Source organism: Salmo salar, chromosome 19 (genome assembly GCF_965601325.2).
Source record: "Salmo salar chromosome 19, fSalSal1, whole genome shotgun sequence".
In the NCBI taxonomy this organism is placed as follows: Eukaryota; Metazoa; Chordata; class Actinopteri; order Salmoniformes; family Salmonidae; genus Salmo; species Salmo salar.
This window is the reverse complement of record NC_138309.1, coordinates 11,965,353-11,990,073: the sequence shown is the minus strand read 5'-3', so window position 1 is coordinate 11,990,073 and position 24,721 is coordinate 11,965,353. Positions and strand designations below refer to the sequence as shown.

General features: G+C 43.2%; 2 protein-coding genes across 3 annotated transcripts in view; one reads left to right on the top strand and one right to left on the bottom strand.

Annotated features, from left to right (window-relative positions):
• The window catches only part of neto1l (neuropilin (NRP) and tolloid (TLL)-like 1, like), a 188,912-nt gene that overhangs the window by 112,029 nt on the left and 52,162 nt on the right, over positions 1–24,721 (top strand). The gene's annotated exons all lie outside the window — the stretch shown is intronic.
• Positions 16,098–18,466, bottom strand: LOC106578430 (E3 ubiquitin-protein ligase TRIM39). The gene is made up of 2 exons (XM_014157197.3): positions 18,346–18,466; positions 16,098–18,078 (listed from the first exon to the last, which is right to left on the bottom strand). Exon 2 carries the CDS (start codon positions 18,074–18,076, stop codon positions 16,418–16,420), a length of 1,659 nt encoding a protein of 552 aa, XP_014012672.1. The 5' UTR covers positions 18,077–18,078; positions 18,346–18,466; the 3' UTR covers positions 16,098–16,417.

Genomic DNA, 24,721 nt, shown 5'->3' with positions numbered 1-24,721 from the left:
ATAAATGTTCGATATAGTTCATATTTATTTCCAAATAATCAATTTTGTTCGAGCGTTAGGTTCACTATCCAAATCCACTACGCGCATGCTTACTTAGTCCAGACGAAAAGTCTAAAAAGTTATACTACAGTTTGTAGAAACATGTCAAACGATGAATAGAATCAATCTTTAGGTTGTTTTTATCATATACCTTGAATACAATTCCAACTGGACCTGTCCGTTCTCTTTAGGAGTGAATATGAACTCAGCTCGCTCCCAAGTCCTTGCGCGTGACTTGAGCCCATGCCCTATAATGGGACACCAGTTTACCACAGCTGGTATTCACTTCAAATTCACCATAGAATCTTCAAACACCGTTCTAAAGACTGCTGACATCTAGTGGAAGCTTTAGGAAGTGCAAAATGAACCCTAAGTCACTGTATACAGTCAAGGCAATCACTTGAAAAAACTACAACCTCAGATTTTCCACTTCCTGTTTGACTTTTTCTCAGGTTTTTGCCTGCCATATGAGTTCTGTTATACTCACAGACACCACTCAAACAGTTTTAGAAACTTCAGAGTGTTTTCTATCCACATCTACTAATAATATGCATATTCTAGTTCTGGGACAGAGTAGTAACCTGTTTAAATTGAGTACATTTTTCATCCGACCGTGAAAATACTGCCCCCTAGCCCTCAACATTCACAAAGCCGCTGGGCCAGACGGATTACCAGGACGTGTACTCAACTGTCAAGTGTCTTCACTGACATTTTCAACCTCTCCCTGACTGAGTCTGTAATACCTACATGTTTCAAGCAGACCACCATAGTCCCTGTGCCCAAGGAAGCGAAGGTAACATGCCTAAATGATCATTAAGTTTGCTGACGACACAACAGTGGTTGTTCTGATCACAGACAACAATGAGACAGCCTATAGGGAGGAGATCAGAGAAGATAAAGGAGCTGATCATGGACTACAGGAAAAAGTGGGCCGAACAGGCCCCCATTAAGCCGTATGCGGGACGGACATCCAGCGAAAAATCATATCGCCATTAGCTTAAACAGCGGTTGACATGCTTCGAAGTACGGTAATGGAATATTTAGATTTTTTTTGTCACGAATTGCGCCATGCGCACGACCCTGATTTACCATTTCGGATAGTGTCTGGGACGCACGAACAAAACGCCGCTATTCGGATATAACGATGGATTATTTTGGACCAAACCAACATTTGTTATTGAAGTAGCAGTCCTGGGAGTGCATTCTGAGGAAGACAACAAAAGGTAATCAAACTTTTATAATAGTAAATCTGATATTGGTGAGTGCTAAACTTGCCGGGTGTCTAAATAGCTAGCCCGTGATGGCTGGGCTATGTACTAAGAATATTGCAAAATGTGCTTTCACCAAAAAGCTATTTTAAAATCGGACATATCGAGTGCATAGAGGAGTTCTGTATCTATAATTCTTAAAATAATTGTTATGCTTTTTGTGAACGTTTATCGTGAGTAATTTAGTAAATTGTTAGCAAATTCCCCGGAAGTTTGCGGGGGGTATGCTAGTTCTGAACGTCACATGCTAATGTCAAAAGCTGTTTTTTGATATAAATATGAACTTGATTGAACAAATAACCAAAAAACAGCTAAATGCAGCACTAACCTTTGACAATCTTCATCAGATGACACACCTAGGACATCATGTTACACAATACATGCATTCTTTTGTTCGATAAAGTTCATATTTATATATAAAAACAGCATTTTACATCGGTGCGTAACGTTGACTAACTATTTTCCCTCAAATGCATCCGATGAAACAGCGCTACAATTTACTAAATTACTATTCGAAAACATTTTTAAAATGTAATATTGTCATTCTAAGATTTATAGATGAATATCTCTTGAAAGCACCTGTAATGCCAGATTTAAAAATAACTTTACTGGGTAATCACACTTTGCGATAAAAGGGGATGCGATACTCAGAACAATAGGCTAGCAATAGCAATAGGCTAGCCATCTTGGAAGAATCACATATCAAATCTAGTCTTGTATACTATTGTCAATAATCCCTTACCTTTGATTATCTTCATCCTTAGGCACTTCCAGAAATCCCAGGTCCACAACAAATTTATTTTAGTTCGAAAAAGTTAATCCTTTATGTTCCATTAGCTTGTTGTTGTTAGCGTGTTCTGAAGACTGCACCAAAAGTTCCGACGTGCGCGGGGCTACTCTTTCAACAAAATGCATTTTTTTCTTATTTAGGTTCGTTCAAACATGTCAAACGTTGTATAACATAAATCTTTAGGGCCTTTTTCAACCAGAGCTCCAATAAGATTCGAGGGGGATGATTGCATTGTGTTTCAAAACGTTTCGAAAGGGGAGGGTAACCAGGGGCGCCGGCGTCATAAGGGTGATGGCCCTCTCCGTGTGACCACGTTCCACAGCGTGTCATTCTGTCAGTTTTCACAGTAGGAGTCTCAAATAACTTTGTAAAGACTGGGGACATCTAGTGGAAGCAATAGGAAGTGCTCAATGAACCATAGCTCACGGTGTGATTAATAGGCAACGTGATGAAGTTGAGTTCGCAATTCAGAATTCCACTTCCTGTTTCCATCTGTCTCGGGGTTTTGACAGCCATATGAGTTCTGTTATACTCACAGACACCATTCAAACAGTTTTAGAAACTTTAGGGTGTTTTCTATCCACAAGTATTAATTATATGCATATCCTAACTTCTGAGTTTGAGTAGTAGGCCGTTTAAAATGGGCATGAATTTTTTTCAAAATGCGCTGTGGCACCCCCTATCCTAGGCGACCGTCACATCGACGGGGCTGAAGTGGAGCGGGTCGAGAGTTTCAAGTTCCTTGGTGTCTACATCACCAACAAACTATCATGGTCCAAACATACCAAGACAGTTGTGAAGAGGGCATAACAAAACCTTTTCCCCCTCAGGAAAAGCATTTCACAGTAAAGTCTACACTTGTTGTATTTGGTGCATGTGACAAATAAAGTTTGATTTGATTTGATTTGAGAAGAAAGGCACATGGACCCCCATACTTCAGGTTGACTTGGTTTTTATCTGCAGTAAAAGATAACAAACAGTGATGACAGGCATTGGCAGGACGGTCACAGCCACATCTTCACTGCTCTCAGAATATCTCTCTCATTCTCAATGCACAAAGTGATCGTATAGTATACATGCGTTGTGTTTAGAAAATTTGAAAAATACAGTAAAGCATACCTGCTGTAAAAGATATCAAACAGTGATGACAGGTATTGGCGGGATGGTCACAGCCACATGTTCACTGGTTAGGCAGGACAAAATATATATTTTAGATAGGTACACTGACTTACGTTGCTAGTTAGCATGGCTAGCTAAGCCAGCAAACACTTGAATAACTTGCTGAAATAGGCTTTAAATACATTAACGACAACATAAATATGTAAATAGTCACATTCGCTATTGACTTTGGGATATATGAACCACTTTTCCAAAGACACTATTATGTTCAACAGTTTTTATGTACAGAAGAAGGAGACACAAACCTGCTCTCAGGGTGGCTACTTTGAAGAATCTCAATATAAAATATATTTGTATTTGTTTTGCACTTTTTTGGTTAGTACATGATTCCATATGTGTTATTTCATAGTTTTGATGTCTTCACTATTATTCTATATTGTAGAAAATAGTAAAATAAAGAAAAACCCTGGAATGAGTAGGTGTGTTCAAACTTTTGACTGGTACTGTACATACAGCATTGACACACACACTTACCCCACCAGACACGTCACCAGGGGTCTTTTCACAGTACAGTATTATACAGAGACATGATTGCATGGAACTCCCTTCCATCTCATATAGCGCAAGTGAACAACAAACCTGGTAAAAAATAATAATAAAACACCTCATGGCAGAACACCTCTCCCAATGCCCAATGTGACCTACTTTTTGTGTGTATGTACTTACATGTATGTGTAACTGATAGATGTACACACACACTCTACACACACCCACACATTATGATTCTTTTGTTGTATTGTTTATTTTGTGTACATTTGTGTGTGTTTAGTTGTAGTTTTTATTTGTATTGTTTTACATATAAGTCTATGTTAGTGTTTTAAATGTAGGTCAATTGTAAAGTATTTTTGTTGGTAATGTATTTTTCGTAATGTGTCGGATGCTAGGAAGACTAGCTGTCGCAATTGGCATCGGCGAATGGGGATCCTAAGAAAATCAAACCAAAATCTCTTTATGACCATCTCTTAGTCCGGATCCAAGATGGCGTAGCAGTCTAGAGCATATCGGACTGTTAGCTGAAGAGGTCCATCACTAAATTTCTTGGAATAAAATACCTATTTTGCCAATTGGCCTGGACCCTTAAACTACACGGAGCCCTGCCGATCCATCACGATTGGTCTGCCGACGTAACCGCATGAGGGTGCTACAACAGACTCTTCTGTCGCGACGTCCCCCTAAGGCCCGCTAGCTGTCTGAATCGCCGTGTTTCCAGCCCACCTAGCTACTCACTAGACCCTATGGTCACTCGACTACGCATGCCTCTCCCTTATGTCAATATGCCTTGTCCATTGCTGTTTTGGTTAGTGATTATTGTCTTATTGCACTGTAGAGCCTCCAGCCCTGCTCAATATGCATTAACTAACCCTTTTGTTCCACCTCCCACACATGCGGTGACCTCACCTGGTTTGTCTCTAGAGACAATACCTCTCTCATCGTCACTCAATACCTAGGTTTACCTCCACTGTATTCACATCCTACCATACCTTTGTCTGTACATTATGCCTTGAATCTATTCTACCGCACCCAGAAACCTGCTCCTTTTACTCTCTGTTCCAAACGTACTAGACGACCAGTTCTTATAGCCTTTAGCCGTACCCTTATCCTACTCCTCCTATGTTCCTCTGGTGATGTAGAGGTTAATCCAGGCCCTACGGTGCCTAGCTCCTCTCCCATTCCCCAGGCGCTCTCATTTATTGACTTCTGTAACCGTAAAAGCCTTGGTTTCATGCATGTTAACATTTGAAGCCTCCTCCCTAACACAGAACCCAAACTGGCTGCGCGCGTGTGCCATCGTGCGCTATCGTGCATACATTTATTTTGTCCCCCTACACCAAACGCGATCACGACACGCAGGTGAAAATATCAAAACAAACTCTGAACCAATTACATTAATTTGGGGACAGGTCGAAAAGCATTAAACATGTATGACAATTTAGCTAGTTAGCTTGCACTTGCTAGCTAATTTGTCCTATTTAGCTAGCTTGCTGTTGCTAGCTAATTTGTCATGGGATATAAACATTGAGTTGTTATTTTACCTGAAATGCACAAGGTCCTCTACTCCGACAATTAATCCACACATAAAACGGCCAACCGAATCGTTTCTAGTCATCTCTCCTCCTTCCAGGCTTTTTCATCTTTGAACTTATATGGTGATTGGCATCTACACTTTCATAGTATTACCACGACAACCGGCAAAACATTTCATCTTTCAATCACCCACGTGGGTATAACCAATGAGGAGATGGCACGTCGGTACCTGCTTCTATAAACCAATGAGGAGATGGGAGAGGCAGAACTTGCAGCGCGATCTGCGTCAGAAATAGAAAGGAGTTCTATTTTAGCCCTTGGCATCGCAGACGCTCGTTGGCACGCGCGAGCAGTGTGGGTGCAATAATTGAATAACATGGAATTCAACATTTATTTTGCGATGCTCGTGCACGTGACGTGTCCGGTTTGGTCAGCATGTAAGTTTGTTTTATTCACTGCTTTAGCACACTCTACCAACCCGGATGTCCTAGCCGTGTCTGAATCCTGGCTTAGGAAGGCCACCAAAAACCCAGAAATGTCCATCCCTAACTATAACATTTTCCGACAACATAGAACTGCCAAAGGGGGTGGAGTTGCAATCTACTACAGAGATAGCCTGCATAGTTCTGTCTTACTATCCAGGTCTATGCCCAAACAATTTCAGCTTCTACTTTCAAAAATCCACCTTTCCAGAAACAAGTCTAACAAGTCTCTCACCGTTGCCACTTGCTATAGACCACCTTCTGCCCCCAGCTGTGCCCTGGACACCATATGTGAATTGATTGCCCCCCATCTATCTTCAGAGCTCGTACTGTTAGGTGACCTAAACTGGGACATGCTTAACACCCCGGCCGTCCTACAATCTAAGCTAGTTGCCCTGAATCTCACACAAATGATCAATGAACCTACCAGGTACAACCCCAAATCCATAAACATGGGCACCCTCATAGATATCATCCTAACCAACCTGCCTTCCAAATACACCTCTGCTGTCTTCAACCAGGATCTCAGCGATCACTGCCTCATTGCCTGCGTCCGTAATGGGTCTGCGGTCAAACGACCACCCCTCATCACTATCAAATGCTCCCTAAAACAATTCAGCGAGCAGGCCTTTCTAATCGACCTGGACCGAGTATCCTGGAAGGATAATGACCTCATTCCGTCAGTAGAGGATGCCTGGTTATTCTTTAACCTCTATGGGCTAGGTGGGACGCCCACCTACTCAACAGCCAGTTGAATCCTGTGGCGCGTTGTTCAAATCCTTAGATATGCTATTACTTCAATTTTTCAAAAATATGACTATTTTACACCATTTTAAAGATAAGACTCTCGTTAATCTAACCACACTGTCCGATTTCAAAAAGGCTTTACAACGAAAGCAAAACATTAGATTATGTCAGCAGAATACCCAGCCAGAAATAATCAGACACCCATTTTTCAAGCTAGCATATAATGTCACATAAACCCAAACCACAGCTAAATGCAGCACTAATCTTTGATGATCTTCATCAGATGACAACCCTAGGACATTATGTTATACAATACATGCATGTTTTGTTCAATCAAGTTCATATTTATATCAAAAACCAGCTTTTGACATTAGCATGTGACTAGCATGTGACTAGCATTCCCACCGAACACTGCCGGTGAATTTACTAAATTACTCACGATAAACGTTCACAAAAAGCATAACAATTATTTAAAGAATTATAGATACAGAACTCCTCTATGCACTCGATATGTCCGATTTTAGAATAGCTTTTCGGTGAAAGCACATTTTGCAATATTCTCAGTAGATAGCCCGGCATCACAGGGCTAGCTATTTAGACACCCAGCAGGTTTAGCACTCATCAAAGTCAGATTTACTATAAGAAAAATGTTATTACCTTTGTTGTCTTCGTCAGAATTCACTCCCAGGACTTCTACTTCAATAACAAATGTTGGTTTGGTCCAAAATAATCCATCGTTATATCCAAACAGCGGCGTTTTGTTCGTGCGTTCTAGACACTATCCTAAAGGCTAAATAAGGGTGACGAGCATGGTGCAATTCGTGACAAAAGAATTCTAAATATTCCATTACCGTACTTCGAAGCATGTCAACCGCTGTTTAAAATCAATTTTTATGCCATTTTTCTCATAAAAAAGCGATAATATTCCGACCGGGAATCTGCGTTTAGATAAACAGACAAAGGAAAATAAAGCATTCGGTCGAAGCGGGCACGCGCCTAAGCCCATAGTACTCTGAGTGGCCACTTGCCAAAAGCGATAAAGTGTTTCAGCCAGAGCCTGCCTCGATATCGTTCAACTTTTTCCCGGGCTCTGAGACCCTATGGAAGACGTAGGAAGTGTCACGTTATTGCACAGATCCTGAGTCTTCAATAAAAAGAGCCAAGATGAAACACTACTTCTCAGACAGGCCACTTCCTGCTTGAAATCTTCTCAGGTTTTGGCCTGCCATATGAGTTCTGTTATACTCACAGACACCATTCAAACAGTTTTAGAAACTTTAGGGTGTTTTCTATCCAAAGCCAATAATTATATGCATATTCTAGTTACTGGGCAGGAGTAGTAACCAGATTAAATCGGGTACGTTTTTTATCCGGCCGTGTCAATACTGCCCCCTAGCCCTAACAGGTTAAATAAGCATGCCCCATTCAAAAAATGTAGAACCAGGAACAGATATAGCCCTTGTTTAACTCCAGACCTGACTGCCCTTGACCAGCACAAAAACATCCTGTGGCGTACTGCATTAGCATCGAATAGCCCCCACGATATGCAACTTTTCAGGGAAGTTAGGAACCAATATACACAGGCAGTTAAGAAAGCAAAGGCTAGCTTTTTCAAACAGAAATTTGCATGCTGTAGCACAAACTCCAAAAAGTTCTGGGACACTGTAAAGTCCATGGAGAATAAGAGCACCTCCTCCCAGCTGCCCACTGCACTGAGGCTAGGAAACACTGTCACCACCGATAAATCCACGATAATTGAGAATTTCAATAAGCATTTTTCTACGGCTGGCCATGCTTTCCACCTGGCTACCCCTACCCCGGTCAACAGCCCTTCCTCGCTATGCAATCTGCTTTCCGAGCTGGTCATGGGTGCACCTCAGCCACGCACAAGGTCCTAAACGACATCATAACCGCCATCGATAAGAGACAATACTGTGCAGCTGTATTCATCGACCTGGCCAAGGCTTTCGACTCTGTCAATCACCACATTCTTATCGGCAGACTCAACAGCCTTGGTTTCTCAAATGACTGCCTCGCCTGGTTCGCCAATTACTTCTCAGACAGAGTTCAGTGTGTCAAATCGGAGGGCCTATTGTCCAGACCTCTGGCAGTCTCTATGGGGGTGCCACAGGGATCAATTCATTGGCCGACTCTTTCTCTGTATACATCAATGATGTCGCTCTTGCTGCTGGTGATTCTCTGATCCACCTCTACGCAGACGACACCATTCTGTATACTTCTGGCCCTTCTTTGGACACTGTGTTAACTAACCTCCAGATGAGCTTCAATGCCATACAACTCTCCTTCCGTGGCCTCCAACTGCTCTTAAATTTAAGTAAAACTAAATGTATGCTCTTCAACCGATTGCTTCCCGCACCTGCCCGTCCGTCCAGCATCACTACTCTGGACGGTTCTGACTTAGAACATGTGGACAACTACAAATACCTAGGTGTCTGGTTAGACTGCAAACTCTCCTTCCAGACTCACATTAAGCATCTCCAATCCAAAATTCAATGTAGAATTTGCTTCCTATTTCGCAACAAAGCATCCTTCACTCATGCTGCCAAACATACCCTCGTAAAACTGACTATCCTACCAATACTTGACTTCGGTGATGTCATTTACAAAATAGCCTCCAACACTCTACTCAGCAAATTGCTCCTTTGCACCCCAGTATCTCTACCTGCACATTCATCCTCTGCACATCTATCACTCCAGTGTTTAATTGCTAAATTGTAATTATTTCTTCACTATGGCCTATTTATTGTCTTACCTCCCTTATCTTACCTCATTTGCACACACTGTATATAGACTTTTCTATTGTGTTATTGACTATGTTTGTTTATTCCATGTGTAACTCTGTTGTTGAGTCGCACAGCTTTGCTTTATCTTGGCCAGGTCACAGTTGTAAATGAGAACTTGTTCTCAACTGGCCTACCTGGTTAAATAAAGGTGAAATATATATATTTTTTATTATGTATTACCATACAATTGGTGTTACAGAGAACGTTGCCCCCCTCGTAATGTTGTGGTCTATGCAATAAGGCCACATTGATTCCCTCCATACAACTTAGCGAGTAGTCTCGCCTTTCTGCCAGGACTACTAGAGAGGGGTAAAAGTCATAGGAAGGATTGGACACAGAGAGAGAGAAGACAAGTGATATATCTTATTTGGTTTAAATTATTGTCATACTTTCCCCAGTCATCAGCTGACAGTGACAGTCTAGCCACCAAATACCAGTTTTCTTTGATAAAACTGTCCCCTGACATCTTTATGCCACGCACACTCACACACCAGCCAACCAACATCCTTTCCAAAGGTTGTTGCATCATTGCTGGATGTCCTGGCAGTTTGCTGTGGTGCCAGAGGTTGCTGGTTACTCTGCTGATAGGTTTAGGAGGGGGGGAGGGGAGAGGCAGATAGAGCAGACTGGAGAAAGGCAGATTGATGAGGGGAGAGGTTGAAGGATCTAAGGTGGTTTAGAAATGTAAAATAGCAGGGGTCCCTGGGATGATTGCTTGTCCTCTAGTGCTCCTCACACTGTATCTATTGGGCAGACCTGGATTAAAATACCATTTCAAATATCTAAATTACTTTACATACATTGAAGTAATTATTCAGATAGCTTTTATTTGAAAAAATAAGTAGTTGGATATTTTAATGTATTTGGAAATACCCTTGGAAAGCATTTTAAAATACACTGACTCAATTACACTCCCATGCATTTGAAAATACCCTCATATACAATTTGGTAGACTATTTGTTTTTTTACAAATAACCATTAAAAAACTCAAATAAAAGTACATGTTTTGGACTGTGTATGTGAAAATACTCAAGTACACAGAAAGGTATTTTAAAAAGGCCACTGCAGTCAGAAATCGAATCAAATCAATTATTTGTCACATGCACCGAATACAACCTTACAGTAAAATGCTTACTTACCAACAATGCAGTTAAGAAAAATACAAAAACATAAGAGATAAAAGTAACAAATAAAGAAAGAGCAGCAGTAAAATAATAGCGAGGCTATATACAGGGACAGTTTTTAATGTCCCGTTGGTAGGATGTACGTGCTTTTAGTTCGTCCACTTTATTATCCAGCTATTGTACGTTAGCCAATAGTACCGATAGCACCGATAGCAAAGGCAAATTAGCCACTTGTCACCAGATCCTCACAAGGCACCCTGTTCTCCTTCCACAAAACATCCGTCTCTTTCTCCTGCGAATGACGGGGATGAGGGCCTGGTCGGGTGTCTGGAGTAAATCCCTCTCGTCCGACTCGTTAAAGAGAAATTATTCGTCCAATTCAAGGTGAGTAATTGCTGTTCTGATGTCCAGAAGCTCTTTTCGGTCATAAGAGATGGTAGCAGCAACATTATCTACAAAATAAGTTACAAACAATTTGAAAAAAAAAAAATAGCATGGTTGGTTAAGAGCCCATAAAACAGCCATCCCCTCTGGCACCATCTGATATAAACCCCTGTGAGATATATCCACACTATGACGTTGGAATAACTGAAAATGATAATGCCCTTTTAGTGTAAGAGCAGTTTGAAAAGACCGCCTGAAATTTCTGCTTGTTTTGGTGGGGTGGAGTTTTGGCCTACCTGGTGACATCACATGAGGTTTTGATGTTGGTGTGCTGTGCCTTTTTTTCTCTCCACACATAGTGTTGTGTGTTCCTTCCAAACAACTCAACTTTAGTTAATCTGTCCACAGAATATTTTGCCAGTAGTGCTGGAAGTAGCTACTGGAACATCCAAGTGCTCTTTTGCAAACTTCAGATGTGCAGCAATGTTTTTTTGGACTGCAGTGGCTTCTACCATGGTGTCTTCCCATGAACACTATTCTTGTTTAGTGTTTCACGTATCGTAGACTCGTCGGAGATGTTTGCTTGTTCCAGAGATTTCTGTAAGTCTTTAGCTGATAGGATTCTTCTTAACCTCATTGATCATTCTGCGCTGTGTTCTTGCAGTCATCTTTGCAGGATGGCCACTCCTAGGGAGAGTAGCAATAGTGCTGAACCTTCTCCATTTATAGTATAGACAATTTGTCTTACCGTGGACTGATGAACATCAAGGCTTTCAGAGATACTTTTGTAACCATTTCCAGCTTTATGCAAGTCAACAATTATTCATCTTAGGTCTTCTGAGATCTCTTTTGTATGAGGCATGGTTCACATCAGGCAATGCTTCATGTGAATTGCAAACTCACATTTTGTGAGTGTTTTTTTTATATTGCAGGGCAGCTCTAACCAACATTGCCAATCTCGTCTCATTGATTGGATTCCAGGTTAGCAGACTCCTGACTCCAATTATCTTTTGGAGAAGTCATTAGCCTAGGGGTTCACATACTTTTTCAAACCTACACTGTGAATGTTTAAATTATGTATTCAATATAGACAAGAAAAATACAATAATTTGTGTGTTATTAGTTTAAGCCACTGTGTTTGTCTATTGTTGTGACTTAGAGGAAGATCAGATCACATATTTTTGACCAATTTATGCAGAAATCCAGGTAATTCCAAAGGCTTCACATACTTTTTCTTGCAACTGTATTTCACAATCCCTTGAAAACGGCACGTAGTTGTCAATGGTTTTAGCGTAGCAAATTGAACGTATTGTGACGTTTTATTGAAACCGACCTAGAAGATGGAGAGTTCCAATAACAGCTAGTTTTCAGTTTTCCCCTCCCCACTCAGACCACTCCAAGACAGTCCTAGTTAAATTCTTGCTTAAGAAACTACTCTTTGCTAAGAAGCTATTTTTTATTTTTGACCATTTTAATTTTTTTTTAAATCACCAGAGGTCTCGATTCAAGTCACATGACTTGGACTCAAGTCTGACTTGAGTTACACATTTGATGACTTGAGACTCGACTTGAAATAAAATAAAATTTCTTGAGACTTGACTTGACTCATGACTCAACTTTGACTTGAGACTGATGACTTGAATTTATCTGGCCAGGTTTTGTAACGTTTTGTCATTTTCTGGCATAGTGTGTCCCTGGATTACTCTCCACACAGCCAGAGACCGTAGACACAAGCAGCCTCGCACTTGCAAATAAAATAAAAGTGCAACAGATTTGCCTAGTGATGCGCACTCTCTGCCCTCTGATTGGACCAGCAAACTGTCAATCAAGACAGGTCATGTGAGCTAGCACAGTGGTTCTCAAAGTGGAGAAGGTTCTGGGGGGGTCGAGAGTATGAAACTGAATGGGAAAAATACATATTTTTCATACTTTAATTGTCTACATATACTATTTGTATTTTATATTTATACCTTTTCCTATTTGATCTGGTTTCCAACATAGGCCTACGGTATTGCACAAAATGTGTCACGCCCTGACCAGAGAGAGCCCTTGGTTCTCTATGGTATAGTAGGTCAGGGCATGACTAGGGGGTGTTCTAGGTTTATTATTTCTATGTTGGTGTGCTTGGTATGGTTCCCAATTAGAGGCAGCTGGTAATCGTTGCCTCTAATTGGGGATCATATTTAGGCAGCCATTTCCCCACTGTATTTTGTGGGATATTGTTTTGAGTTACTGCATGTTGCACCGCTGATGTCACGGTTTGTTGTTTGTTTCTTTTTGTTTGGAAGTTTTGCTTGAATAAATTATGTGGAACTTTAATCACGCTGCGCCTTGGTCCAGTTCTTACGACGATCATGACAAAATTATTGTTTAAAAAACATCTAATCTGTGCTTTAGAACCAAAAAGTTGTGCGTCTTGATTGTTGAGCAGTCATTTGCATGCAAAGGCGGGCGCATATCCAGTTAGCACTTGTTTAATTTTCTCCAGTTTTGCCTGGTAAAAACAGAGTAAACCTATGTTTATATTATCCATACAAAAGTTATCCATATACTGTGTACAGTTTAGCAATCTACTATGAACGCGTCTTTGCCAGAACAATAACATTAGGCGGCCTGGTGATTTCATTGATCATTTTCATATTTCAGATAGTTCTAGTGTTGGTGGCTACTGGCTATATCTCTGATAGCTGTGCTAATTAGCTATCTAGCTTGCTCCGCATTCCTGTGTAGCGTAAGTGTAGTTTCATCGGATGGAAGCACCCATAGCTGTATGAATCTTTCAGGACAAGTCATTTTATTTGAAGGATTTTTTCCTGTTGTTGGAAGATAAGGGCCATATGTTTCGAAAGCCATATCGCAAGTGATGCCTATTAAAACACAGGGTCAGGATTGTAGTTCACATGAGGCAGTAGTGGGCAAAGCTAATGTCAGAACTGTAGGGTGAAGCCAGAATGCTGCCTAGAGTTTTTGAAAGCTAAGACAGACCATGCTTTCCATCCGTCTCCTGCAACCTCCTGATATCCCTAGTTGATATTGGCTGACGACACCTGCACCATCTCTCTCTACTATTCGACATTTGCGCTGCAACCAATCCAATAGCTGTACAGGCAATCTGCAATCTGTTCGCTAGCACAGAGGTTCTCAAACATTTTGTAAAACTGCGTTTTACACCTGCATTTTGAAATTAAAGTTTTACACATAATGCAGGTGTAAAACGCTGTTTTACAAACATTTTGAGAACCACTGAGCTAGTGAATAAATTGCTGATTTGGTGCAGCTATAGGATCGGGTGCAGCACAAATGTCCAATTGTAGGGAGAGACGATTGCCGTAAAGATATGCAACTCCAAAAATGTTTGGTGATCAAGAATATTAAATGTTTATTTTGCAAGCTCACCAGCAATGGGGCACCAAGCAACAACTACTATCATTTGCCTGCTGGTCTTTTGGTATGAAATTGCTTGAAATGTATAATTTACTTAACCTGTTAGGGCTAGGGGGCAGTATTGACACGGCTGGATAAAAAACGTACCCGATTTAATCTGGTTACTACTCCTGCCCAGTAACTAGAATATGCATATAATTATTGGCTTTGGATAGAAAACACCCTAAAGTTTCTAAAACTGTTTGAATGGTGTCTGTGAGTATAACAGAACTCAAATGGCAGGCCAAAACCTGAGAAGATTCCATGCAGGAAGTGGCCTGTCTGACAAGTGGTGTTTCATCTTGGCTCTTTTTATTGAAGACTGAGGATCTTTGCTCTAACGTGACACTTCCTACGGCTCCCATAGGCTCTCAGAGCCCGGGAAAAAGCTGAACGATATCGAGGCAGGCTCTGGCTGAAACACATTATCGCTTTTGGCAAGTGGCCGCTCAGAGTACTATGGGCTTGGGCGCGTGCCCGAGTCGACCGAATGCTTTATTTTCTTTTGTCTGTTTACCTAAACGCAGATTCCCGGTCGGAATATTATCGCTTTTTTATGAGAAAAATGGCATAAAAATTGATTTTAAACAGCGGTTGACATGCTTCGAAGTACGGTAATGGAATATTTAGAATTTTTTTGTCACGAATTGCGCCATGCTCGTCACCCTTATTTACCCTTTCGGATAGTGTCTTGAACGCACGAACAAAACGCCGCTGTTTGGATATAACTATGGATTATTTTGAACCAAACCAACATTTGTTATTGAAGTAGAAGTCCTGGGAGTGCATTCTGACGAAGACAGCAAAGGTAATAACATTTTTCTTATAGTAAATGTGACTTTTCTGAGTGCTAAACTTGCTGGGTGTCTAAATAGCTAGCCCTGTGATGCCGGGCTATCTACTGAGAATATTGCAAAATGTGCTTTCACCGAAAAGCTATTTTAAAATCGGACATATCGAGTGCATAGAGGAGTTCTGTATCTATAATTCTTAAAATAATTGTTATGCTTTTTGTGAACGTTTATCGTGAGTAATTTTGTAAATTCACCGGCAGTGTTCGTTGGGAATGCTAGTCACATGCTAGTCACATGCTAATGTAAAAAGCTGGTTTTTGATATAAATATGAACTTGATTGAACAAAACATGCATGTATTGTATAACATAATGTCCTAGGGTTGTCATCTGATGAAGATCATCAAAGATTAGTGCTGCATTTAGCTGTGGTTTGGGTTTATGTGACATTATATGCTAGCTTGAAAAATGGGTGTCTGATTATTTCTGGCTGTGTACTCTGCTGACATAATCTAATGTTTTGCTTTCGTTGTAAAGCCTTTTTGAAATCAGACAGTGTGGTTAGATTAACGAGAGTCTTGTCTTTAAAATGGTGTAAAATAGTCATATTGAAGTTTTTGCATTTTTGAGGTTTTTGAATAACGCGCCACGGGTTTACACTGGCTGTTACGTAGGTGGGACGATTTGGTGCCACCTATCCTAGAGAGGTTAATTTACTTGCATTGGGAATTTGTTAAAATGTATTATTACATATTCAAAATATGTTTAGGACAAGATACTGGAAAGGGCTGTCTGGTAGCCTCAATAAATAGACAAAGATATATACTGTATATATTTTTTTTCTTGACTTGAGACTTGACTTCAAAAAGCTTGTGACTCTACTTGACTTGTTCTTAGAATGCACGACTTGGACTTGACTCGAGACTCGACCTGTTCTACTTGGGACTCGACTTGAGACCTGGACCTTAGTGATTTGCTCCCACCACTGATAATCATAGTAAGGTACTTCATTGTTACCCAGAAATTATTTGATATTGAGATAAAAACTGCATTGGACCTTTTAATACCAGATACTCAAATACACATTTCTGAGTTCACTATAAGTTCACTGGGTCAGTTTCACAATGGTCACAGTGTTTCCATTAGATCAGGAAACCAAATTCAATCCAATGAAAGCTTTACATTTCACCGTCAAACAATGTTAGCTGACAAAAACGTATTAAATACAAGCAGGTTAGTAGGTCTGATAAAAGTAATACAAATATTATGTATGTGTCCTAAAAGGTTATGGGTTACTTTAAATTACCATTTGGATCAGTATTACAAATGCCCCCATTTTAGCACTGTCACAATGTCACCCTCAGAGTGTCTGGTTAACAGGGGTGATGATCATTGGTGCTGAATTTGAGCCATCATAATCATCAAAGGGGTTCAAGTATGGATAGAGCTTCCCTGTAAAGGTGCAGCCGGTGAAAGAGAAGATATGAGACCTGGTGTCCACATCATAGAAGGAGACTTGACCCTCCTCATAATCCACAAACACCCCCAACTTCTCCGGCTTGCTCTTCAGTGAGAGGGGGGTATGGGGGTCTGTGCAGGCCTCATAGTCAACCTGAAAAGACAACCACATGGTCCAGAATCCTTGCTCTGGGTATAATCCAACTGTCTTTCTATTAATCGACTCTTTGGCCACTCCTACATTCCACCCAGTCTTCCCCTTCACCTGCACCTCATAGTAGAATCTCCCAGAGGAGAAGCCCTCCTTTGCCAAAACAGCTACACGACTTCTAAACCTCTTTAGGTTGTAAAAGTGGTTCTGTTCAAAGTGACCTGTTCTCACTAGTTTCCCATTGCCAGATACAATGATAAGGGGATGTGCTGTATCAGGGTCCATAGTGACATCCACTGCATACTGCTGCATCCTCTTCAGCTCATCACCCTTTGACTTCTCCAATACATTATTCAATTTCTCCTCAAGTTCAGAAAGTGCTCTCTTCACCTTTTTATCCAGTTGGGATATGTCTTTCTGCACATTCCACTTGCTCTGGTTCCGGGTTATACTGACATCAGACCAGTCCTTGGTGGATGTAAGGGGGCACAGGGATGGCAAGCTTTGGAGGAGGTGGAGATGATCCTTAGAGTGTGAGAGCTGCTCCAGCTCTGAGTGTCTCCTCTGTAGCTCAGTGATTTCCTGCTCCAGCTCTTTAATGAGCCCCTCAGCCTGCCGCATGGTTGCTTTCTGCTTCTCTCCAATCATCTTAGACACCTCAGCCTGGCTTCTCTGCATGGAGCGGACTAGAGTGGTGAAGACCTGTTCGCTTTCTTCTCTCTCTCTCTCTGCATCTCTGTTGCTGAGCTCCGCTGAGTGTTTGATCTCTTTAACCTTCTGTAGGCACTTCTGGATCATCTGCTGCACTTGATTCTTTCTCTTTCCCAGCTCAGCTTTCTTCTCTCCGAACTCCTTCCTCAGAGGGACGGCGTGATGGCCCTTGTGGTCTGTCACAGTGCAGAACTGACACACACACATTTGGTCAGTCTTACAGAACAGATCCAGGGGTTTCTTGTGCTTCTTGCACATCCTGTCTTCCAGGTTCTCCACAGGGTTGATCAACTTGTGTCTCTTCAGGGCTGGGGCTATCTGATGAGGCTGCAGATGAGTCTCACAGAAAGAGGTCAGACACTCCATGCAGGACTTCAGGGCCTTGAGCTTCGTCACAGTGCAGACATCACAGACCACTTCTCCAGGCGCAGCAGGGGACTCATCTCTGTCTCTGACTTGTATCCCCTTAAAATGATTCACAACCTCTCGGAGTGTTGTGTTGATTTTGAGCTTAGGCCTTTTGTCAAAGGTCTCCTTACACATTGGACACTGGCACTGTTCAGTGCTTTTCCAGTACCTGCTGATACAGGCCTGGCAGAAGTTGTGTCCACATGGAGTGGTGATCGGATCAGTGAGAACATCCAGACAGATAGAGCACTGGAATTGCTCCTCAGGCAGCAGACTGTTCAAGGACGCCATATCTGGAATACAAAATAACTATAAAAGGACTTCCTGGACTTATTCGTCTTTTATAGCTGTGTTTACTAAGAACATTCCTTACTTGATACCTGTCCACACCACAATCTTTCACTAATGCTGCCATTCACTTGACTACATGATTGAAATAAACACAAGACAGGATTTATCCCTTGCTATTCAAAGTAGTCATTATAATACATTTACTTAGATTTTATGCTTTCTTACAATTAAAGTCTTCTTGCACAAATTCTCTCTCTCTGTCTCCTTACCTGATTATGCTTGTACTTTTTTCTTTTACGACAAAAGGGTGCCTCAGTGCAGCTGTGTAGAATGTTTTGTGAAGAGCAAGAGAAAGTTTGCGCAGAACCTCTGCTTCTCATTTACTTTCACTTCAGGAAAGTGACATCACACAGCTCCTCCTTAACTCTTTCCCTACTTCCCTTCCATTTCCCTCTCTCTCTCTTTCCCTCCATGCTCTCTGTGTTTCCTGCTCTTAAAGGGGCAGGAAATGCAACAACTAGACCCAGCTACCCTCAAGGATTGGAGTTTTGCACCCCGGCCCTAAGCCAGCACTTGCTCTTTGATCTTTAACAGCTCTATATTTTTCGAACACCTTTGTCATTTTTTTACACTATTTACAGTATTTGCAACATCCCATCAAAATAATGGCAGAAAGATTCTCTCTTTCATTTGTTGGATGTCCTGGCAGTGGGTGTGTCCCCCCCCCCCCCCCCCCCCCCCCCATTATTCATTCTTATTATTAGAGAGAGGTAGAAGGAGAAGACAAGTGATATATCTTATTTGGTTTAAATCAATGTCATATTTTCCCCAGCTGATCTGTCTTTCAGGACAAGTCCTCAGTTGACAGGCAGGCAATGACAGTGACAGACTAGCCAACAGATATCAGTTCTCTTTGTTCAAATCTGTCCCCTGACATCTTTATGCCACGCACGCACCCACACTCACACACACTCTCTCACTCTCTTTCTCTCTCTCTCTCTCACATCCCTTCCAAAAGGTTGTTGTGTATCAATAGACTGAACAGTTAATTAAGTTAAATGAAAAACGTTAAAGTAATGACAAAAGCAGATTAAATAAAAACGTGAATGAAATATAAGCAGACTGATAAAGGTAATAAAATGATGTATATTTTGACGATTTACATGAGAAGGCATTGATTGTAAATAGTGTATATTTAAGCAATAAAGCCCGAGGAGGTGTGGTATATGGCTAATATACCACAGCTAACGGCAGTTCTTATGCACAACACAACGCGGAGTACCTGGACACAGCCCTTAGCCGTGGTAAATTGGCTGTAAAGCACAAACCCCCGAGGTGCTTTATTGCTCTTATAAACTGGTTACCAACGTAATTAGAGCACTAAAAATACATGTTTTTGTCATAACCATGGTATACGGTTTGATATACCATGGCTGTCAGCCAATCAGCATTCAGGGCTCGAACGACCCAGTTTATAATATAGTGTATATTAATATACGTTACCGTTACACTTGTGTCACAAACCTCTTCGTCAGAAGATATGTTGAAATCGCTGTCGGACAAAGTGGACCAATATGCAGCGGATTGCGTGCTCCCTATCATTTATTTTAAATGTGAACACGAGGAAAAAACAATAAACAAAACTCACGACAGGAACAGTGTAGCAGGCTAAACAAAATCAGTGCTAACATACAACTACCCACAAGTGACAAACAAAACACACACCTACTTATAGGACTCCCAATCAGAGGCAACTAGAAACACCTGCCTCCAACTGAGAGTCCAGCAACCAAATCTGCACATAGAAAACTTAACCTAGAACCTACTCATACTAAAACATACACCACAAAACCCCGGAACACATAAATAACACACCCCTCTAAGCTATACACAAAAAAACCACCATACAAAACAAACATACCTCTGCCACGCCCTGACCAAATAATGCAAATAATCCTTTATACTGGTCAGGACGTGACAGTCCCCCCCCCCCCCCCCCAAAGGTGCAGACCCCGGATGCACCTTACACAAAACCCAGTAAATACCCCAAAACAAACAGAAAAATCCCCCTAAACTAAAGGGAGGGAAGGGAGGGTGGCTGCCGTCAACGACGGCACCTGTGCTACACCCCCCCTCCCCAACCCACCTATATTGGAGGCGGCTCAGGTGCGGGACGTGGACTCCGCTCCACCCTCGGCGTCGCCCCCTTAGGTGGTGCCCCTGGCCGCGTCGGAGGACTGGAGGGCGACCCTGACTGCGCCCGGCTGGCAGGCGATTCCTGCTGCGCCCGGCTGGCGGGCGACCCTGGCTGCGCCCGGCTGGCGGGCGTCCCTGGTTGCGCCCGGCTGGCAGGTGACTCTTGGTGCGCTCGCCTGGCTGATTACCCTGGCGGCTCCAGACTGGCGGGCGGCTCTGGCGGCTCCAGACTGGCGGGCGGCTCTGGCGGCTCCAGACTGGCGGGCGGCTCAGGCGGCTCCAGACTGGCGGGCGGCTCTGGCGGCTCCAGACTGGCGGGCGGCTCTGGCGGCTCCAGACTGGCGGGCGGCTCTGGCGGCTCCAGACTGGCGAGGCTGGGCTGACGCACTAGAAGCCTGATGCGTGGGGCTGGCACTGGACGTGCCAGCCTGGAGACACGCACCCCAGGGCTAGTGCGAGGAGCGGGAACAGGCTGAACAGGACTAGGCTGACTACTGGGAAGCTTGGTCCGGGTTGCTGGTACTGGTCGTGCCAGACTGGAGGTACTCACTTCCGGGATAGCACGAGAGACAGGAACCGGAAAGACTGGGCCATGGAGGCGCACAGGTGGCCTAGACCTCACCGCCTGCACAACCCGTCCTGGCTGGATTGAACTAGCAGCCCTGTACAAGCGGGGTGCTGGTATAGGGCGAACTGGGCTGTGCAGGGGCCTGATGGTTGCCGTACGTAGAGCGGGCGTAGGGTAGCCTGGTCCTAGGAGGCGTACCGGCGACCAGACGCGCTGCGCAGGCATCCTCCTACCAGGCTGGATGCCCACTCTAGCACGGCATCTGCGAGGGGCTGGAATGGCGCGCACCGGACTGTGCGTGCGTATGGGCGAGATAGTGCGCACCTCAGCGAAACACGGCGCTCTCCACCTCATACGCTCCTCCATACTCTCATGGGTAGCTGGCTTATGGCTCTTCCTAGGCCTAGCCAAACTACCCGTGTGCCCCCCCAAAAAAATGTCTTGGGGGTGCCTCTCCGGCTTCCTCGCCAGCGCGTTCATGGCTTCATAACGCCGCCTCTCAGCCTTCGCTACAAATAATCCTCTATACTGGTCAGGACGTGACAACATGTTTACAATGGATAGGTTCATTTGGAAGTCTGTTTCCTGGGTAAGCCCTATTGTAGATTACTGTTAATTAGTATTTGAAACAATTTTACAATTGTTTGTATGATCTTACATGGCTTAGCGCTGTCAGGATGTCTCCCTCAGGGTGTCTGGTTAACAGGGGTGATGACCAATGGGACTGGGTTCGTGCCATCATAATCATTAAAGGGGTTCAATTATAGATAGAGTTAATCGTTGAAGTTGCAGCAAGTAAAATAGTAGATATGAGACCGGGTGTCAAATCAAATCAAATTGTATTTATCAAATGCCCCAAATGCAACAGGTGTAGACCTTACCGTGAAATGCTTACTTACAAGCCCTTAACCAACAATGCAGTTAAAGAAGTAGAGTTAAGAAAATATTTACAAAATTAACTAAAGTAAAAAATAAGTTAAAAAGTAACACAATAAAATAACAATAACGAGGCTATAAACAGGGGATACCGGTACTGAGTCAATGTGCGGGGGCACAGGTTAGTCAAGATAATTTGTACATGTAGGTAGGGGTAAAGTGACAATGCATAAATAATAAACAGCGAGTAGCAGCAGTGTAAAAAGAAAGGGGAGGGAAGGGGGGTGTAAATGTAAATAGTCAGGGGGCCATTTGATTAATTGTTCAGCAGTCTTATGGCTTGCACGTAGAAGCCGTTTAAGGAGCCTTTTGGACCTAGACTTGGCACTCCGGTACCGCTTGCCATGCGGTTGCAGAGAGAACAAATCTATGACAATTTTTTGGACCTTCATCTGACACCGCCTAGTATATAGGTCCTGGATGGCAGGAAGCTTGGCCCCAGTGATGTACTGGGCTGTACGCCCTACCCTCTGTTGAACCTTACGGTCGGATGCCGATAGTTGCCATACCAGGCGGTGATGCAGCCGATCAGGATGCTCTCGATGGTGCAGCTGTAGAACTTTTTGAGGATCTGCGGACCCATGGTAAGTCTTTTCAGTCTCCTGAGGGGGATAATGCATTGTTGTGCCCCCTTCATGACTTTCTTGGTGTGTTTGGACTATGATAGTTTGTTGGTGATGTGGACACCAAGGCACTTGAAACTCTCGACCCGCTCCACTACAGCCCCGTCGATGTGAATGGGGGCGTGTTATTGCCCTCCTTTTCCTGTAGTCCACGACCATCTCCTTTGTCTTGCTCACGTTGAGGGAGAGGTTGTTGTCCTGGCATCTCATTGCCAACCACATTTGTGTCATCAGCAAACTTAATGATGGTGTTGGAGAAATGCTTAGCTACGCAGTCATGGGTGAACAGGGAGTACAGGAGGGGACTAAGCATGCACCCTTGAGGGGCCCCCTTGTTGAGGATCAGTGTGGCAGATGTGTTTTTGCCTATCCTTACCCCATGGGGGCGGCCCATCAGGAAGTCCAGGATCCAGTTGCAGAGGGAGGTGCTGAATGCTGAGTCAATGAAAAGAATTCTCACATAGGTGTTCCTTTTGTCCAGGTGGGAAAGGGCAGTGTGAAGTGCTATTGAGATTGCGTCATCTGTGGATCTTTTGGGGCGGTATGCGAATTGAAGTGGGTCTAGGGTTTCCGTGATGATGGTGTTGATGTGAGCCATGACAAGCCTTTCAAAGCACTTCATGGCTACTGACGTGAGTGCTACGGGGCGGTAGTCATTTAGGCAGGTTACATTTGCTTTCTTGGGCACAGGGACTATGGTGGTCTGCTTGAAACATGTAGGTATTACAGACTCGGTCAGGGAGAGGTTGAAAATGTCAGTGAAGACACTTCCAGTTGGTCCGCGCATGCTCTGAGTACACATCCTTGTAATCCGTCTGGCCCGCTGCCTAATGAATGTTGACCTGTTTAAAGGTCTTGCTCACATCGGCGTTGTAGAGCGGGATATCACAGTCGTCCGGAAAAGCTGTTGCTCTCATGCATGCTTCAGTGTTGCTCAAAGCAAGCATAAAAGGCATTTAGCTCGTCTGGTAGGCTTGCGTTACTGGGCAGCTCGCAGCTGGGTTTCCCTTTGTACTCCGTAATAGTTTGCAAGCCCTGCCACATCCGACAAGTGTCAGAGTAGGATTAGTAGGATTCAATCTTAGTCCTGTATTGACGCTTAGCCTGTTTGATGGTTCGTCTGAAGGTGTAGCGGAATTTCTTATAAGCGACTGGATTAGTGTCCCGCTCCTTGAAGCAGCAGCTCTTGCCTTTAGCTCGTTTCGGGTGTTGCCTGTAATCCTTGGCTTGTGGTTGGGATATGTACAGTCACTGTGGGGACGATGTCATCGATGCACTTATTGATGAAGCCGATGACTGAGGTGGTATACTACTCAGTGCCATTGGATGAATTCCAGAACATATTCCAGACAGGGCTAGCAAAACAGTCCTGTAACATAACATCCGCGTCATCTGACCACTTCAGTAATGAGCGAGTCACTGGCACTTCCTACTTTAGCTTTTGCTTGTAAGCAGGAATCTGCAGGATATAATCATGGTCAGAATTGCCAAATGGAGGGCGAGGAAGAGCTTTGTATGCATCTCTGTGTGTGGAGTAAAGGTGGTCTAGAGTTTTTTTTTCCTCTGGTTGAATGTTTGCCTGCATTAAAGTCCCCGGCCGCTAGGAGCGCCGCTTTTGAATTAGCATTTTTTTGTTTGCTTATGGCCTTATACAGCTCGTTGAGTGCGGTCTTAGTGCCAGCATTGGTTTGTGGTGGTAAATAGACAGCTACGAATAATATAGGTCTACAGCTTATCATGAGGTGCTCTCACTCACGCGAGCAATACCTCGAGACTTCCTTAATATCAGACATTGCACACCAGCTGTTATCGACAAATAGACACACACCACCACCCCTCATCTTACCGGACATAGCAGTTCTGTCCTGCCGGTGGGATAGTCTCGGATGGAGCTAATCTAGTTTATTCTCCAGTGATTGCACGTTGGCCAATAGAACGGATGGTAGAGGCGGGTTACCCACTCGCCGACGAATTCGCACCCCGATCTCCGCCCACCTGTACCTCTGTCTTTTCTTCACGTGAATGACAGGGATTTGGGCCTGGTCTCGGAAAAACAGCATATCCTTCGCGTCAGACTCATTAAAGAAAAAATCTTTGTCCAGTTTGAGGTGAGTAATCGCTGTTCTGATATCCAGAAGCTATTAGCAGCAACATTATGTACAAAATAAGTTAAACAATGCAAAAAAACATACAAAATAGCACAATTGGTTAGGGGTGCGTAAAACGGCAGCCCTCCCCTCCGGCGCCATTGTTATCACATCATAGAAGGAGACCCTCATCGTAATCCACAAACACCCTCAAATTCTCTGGCTTGCTCTTCAG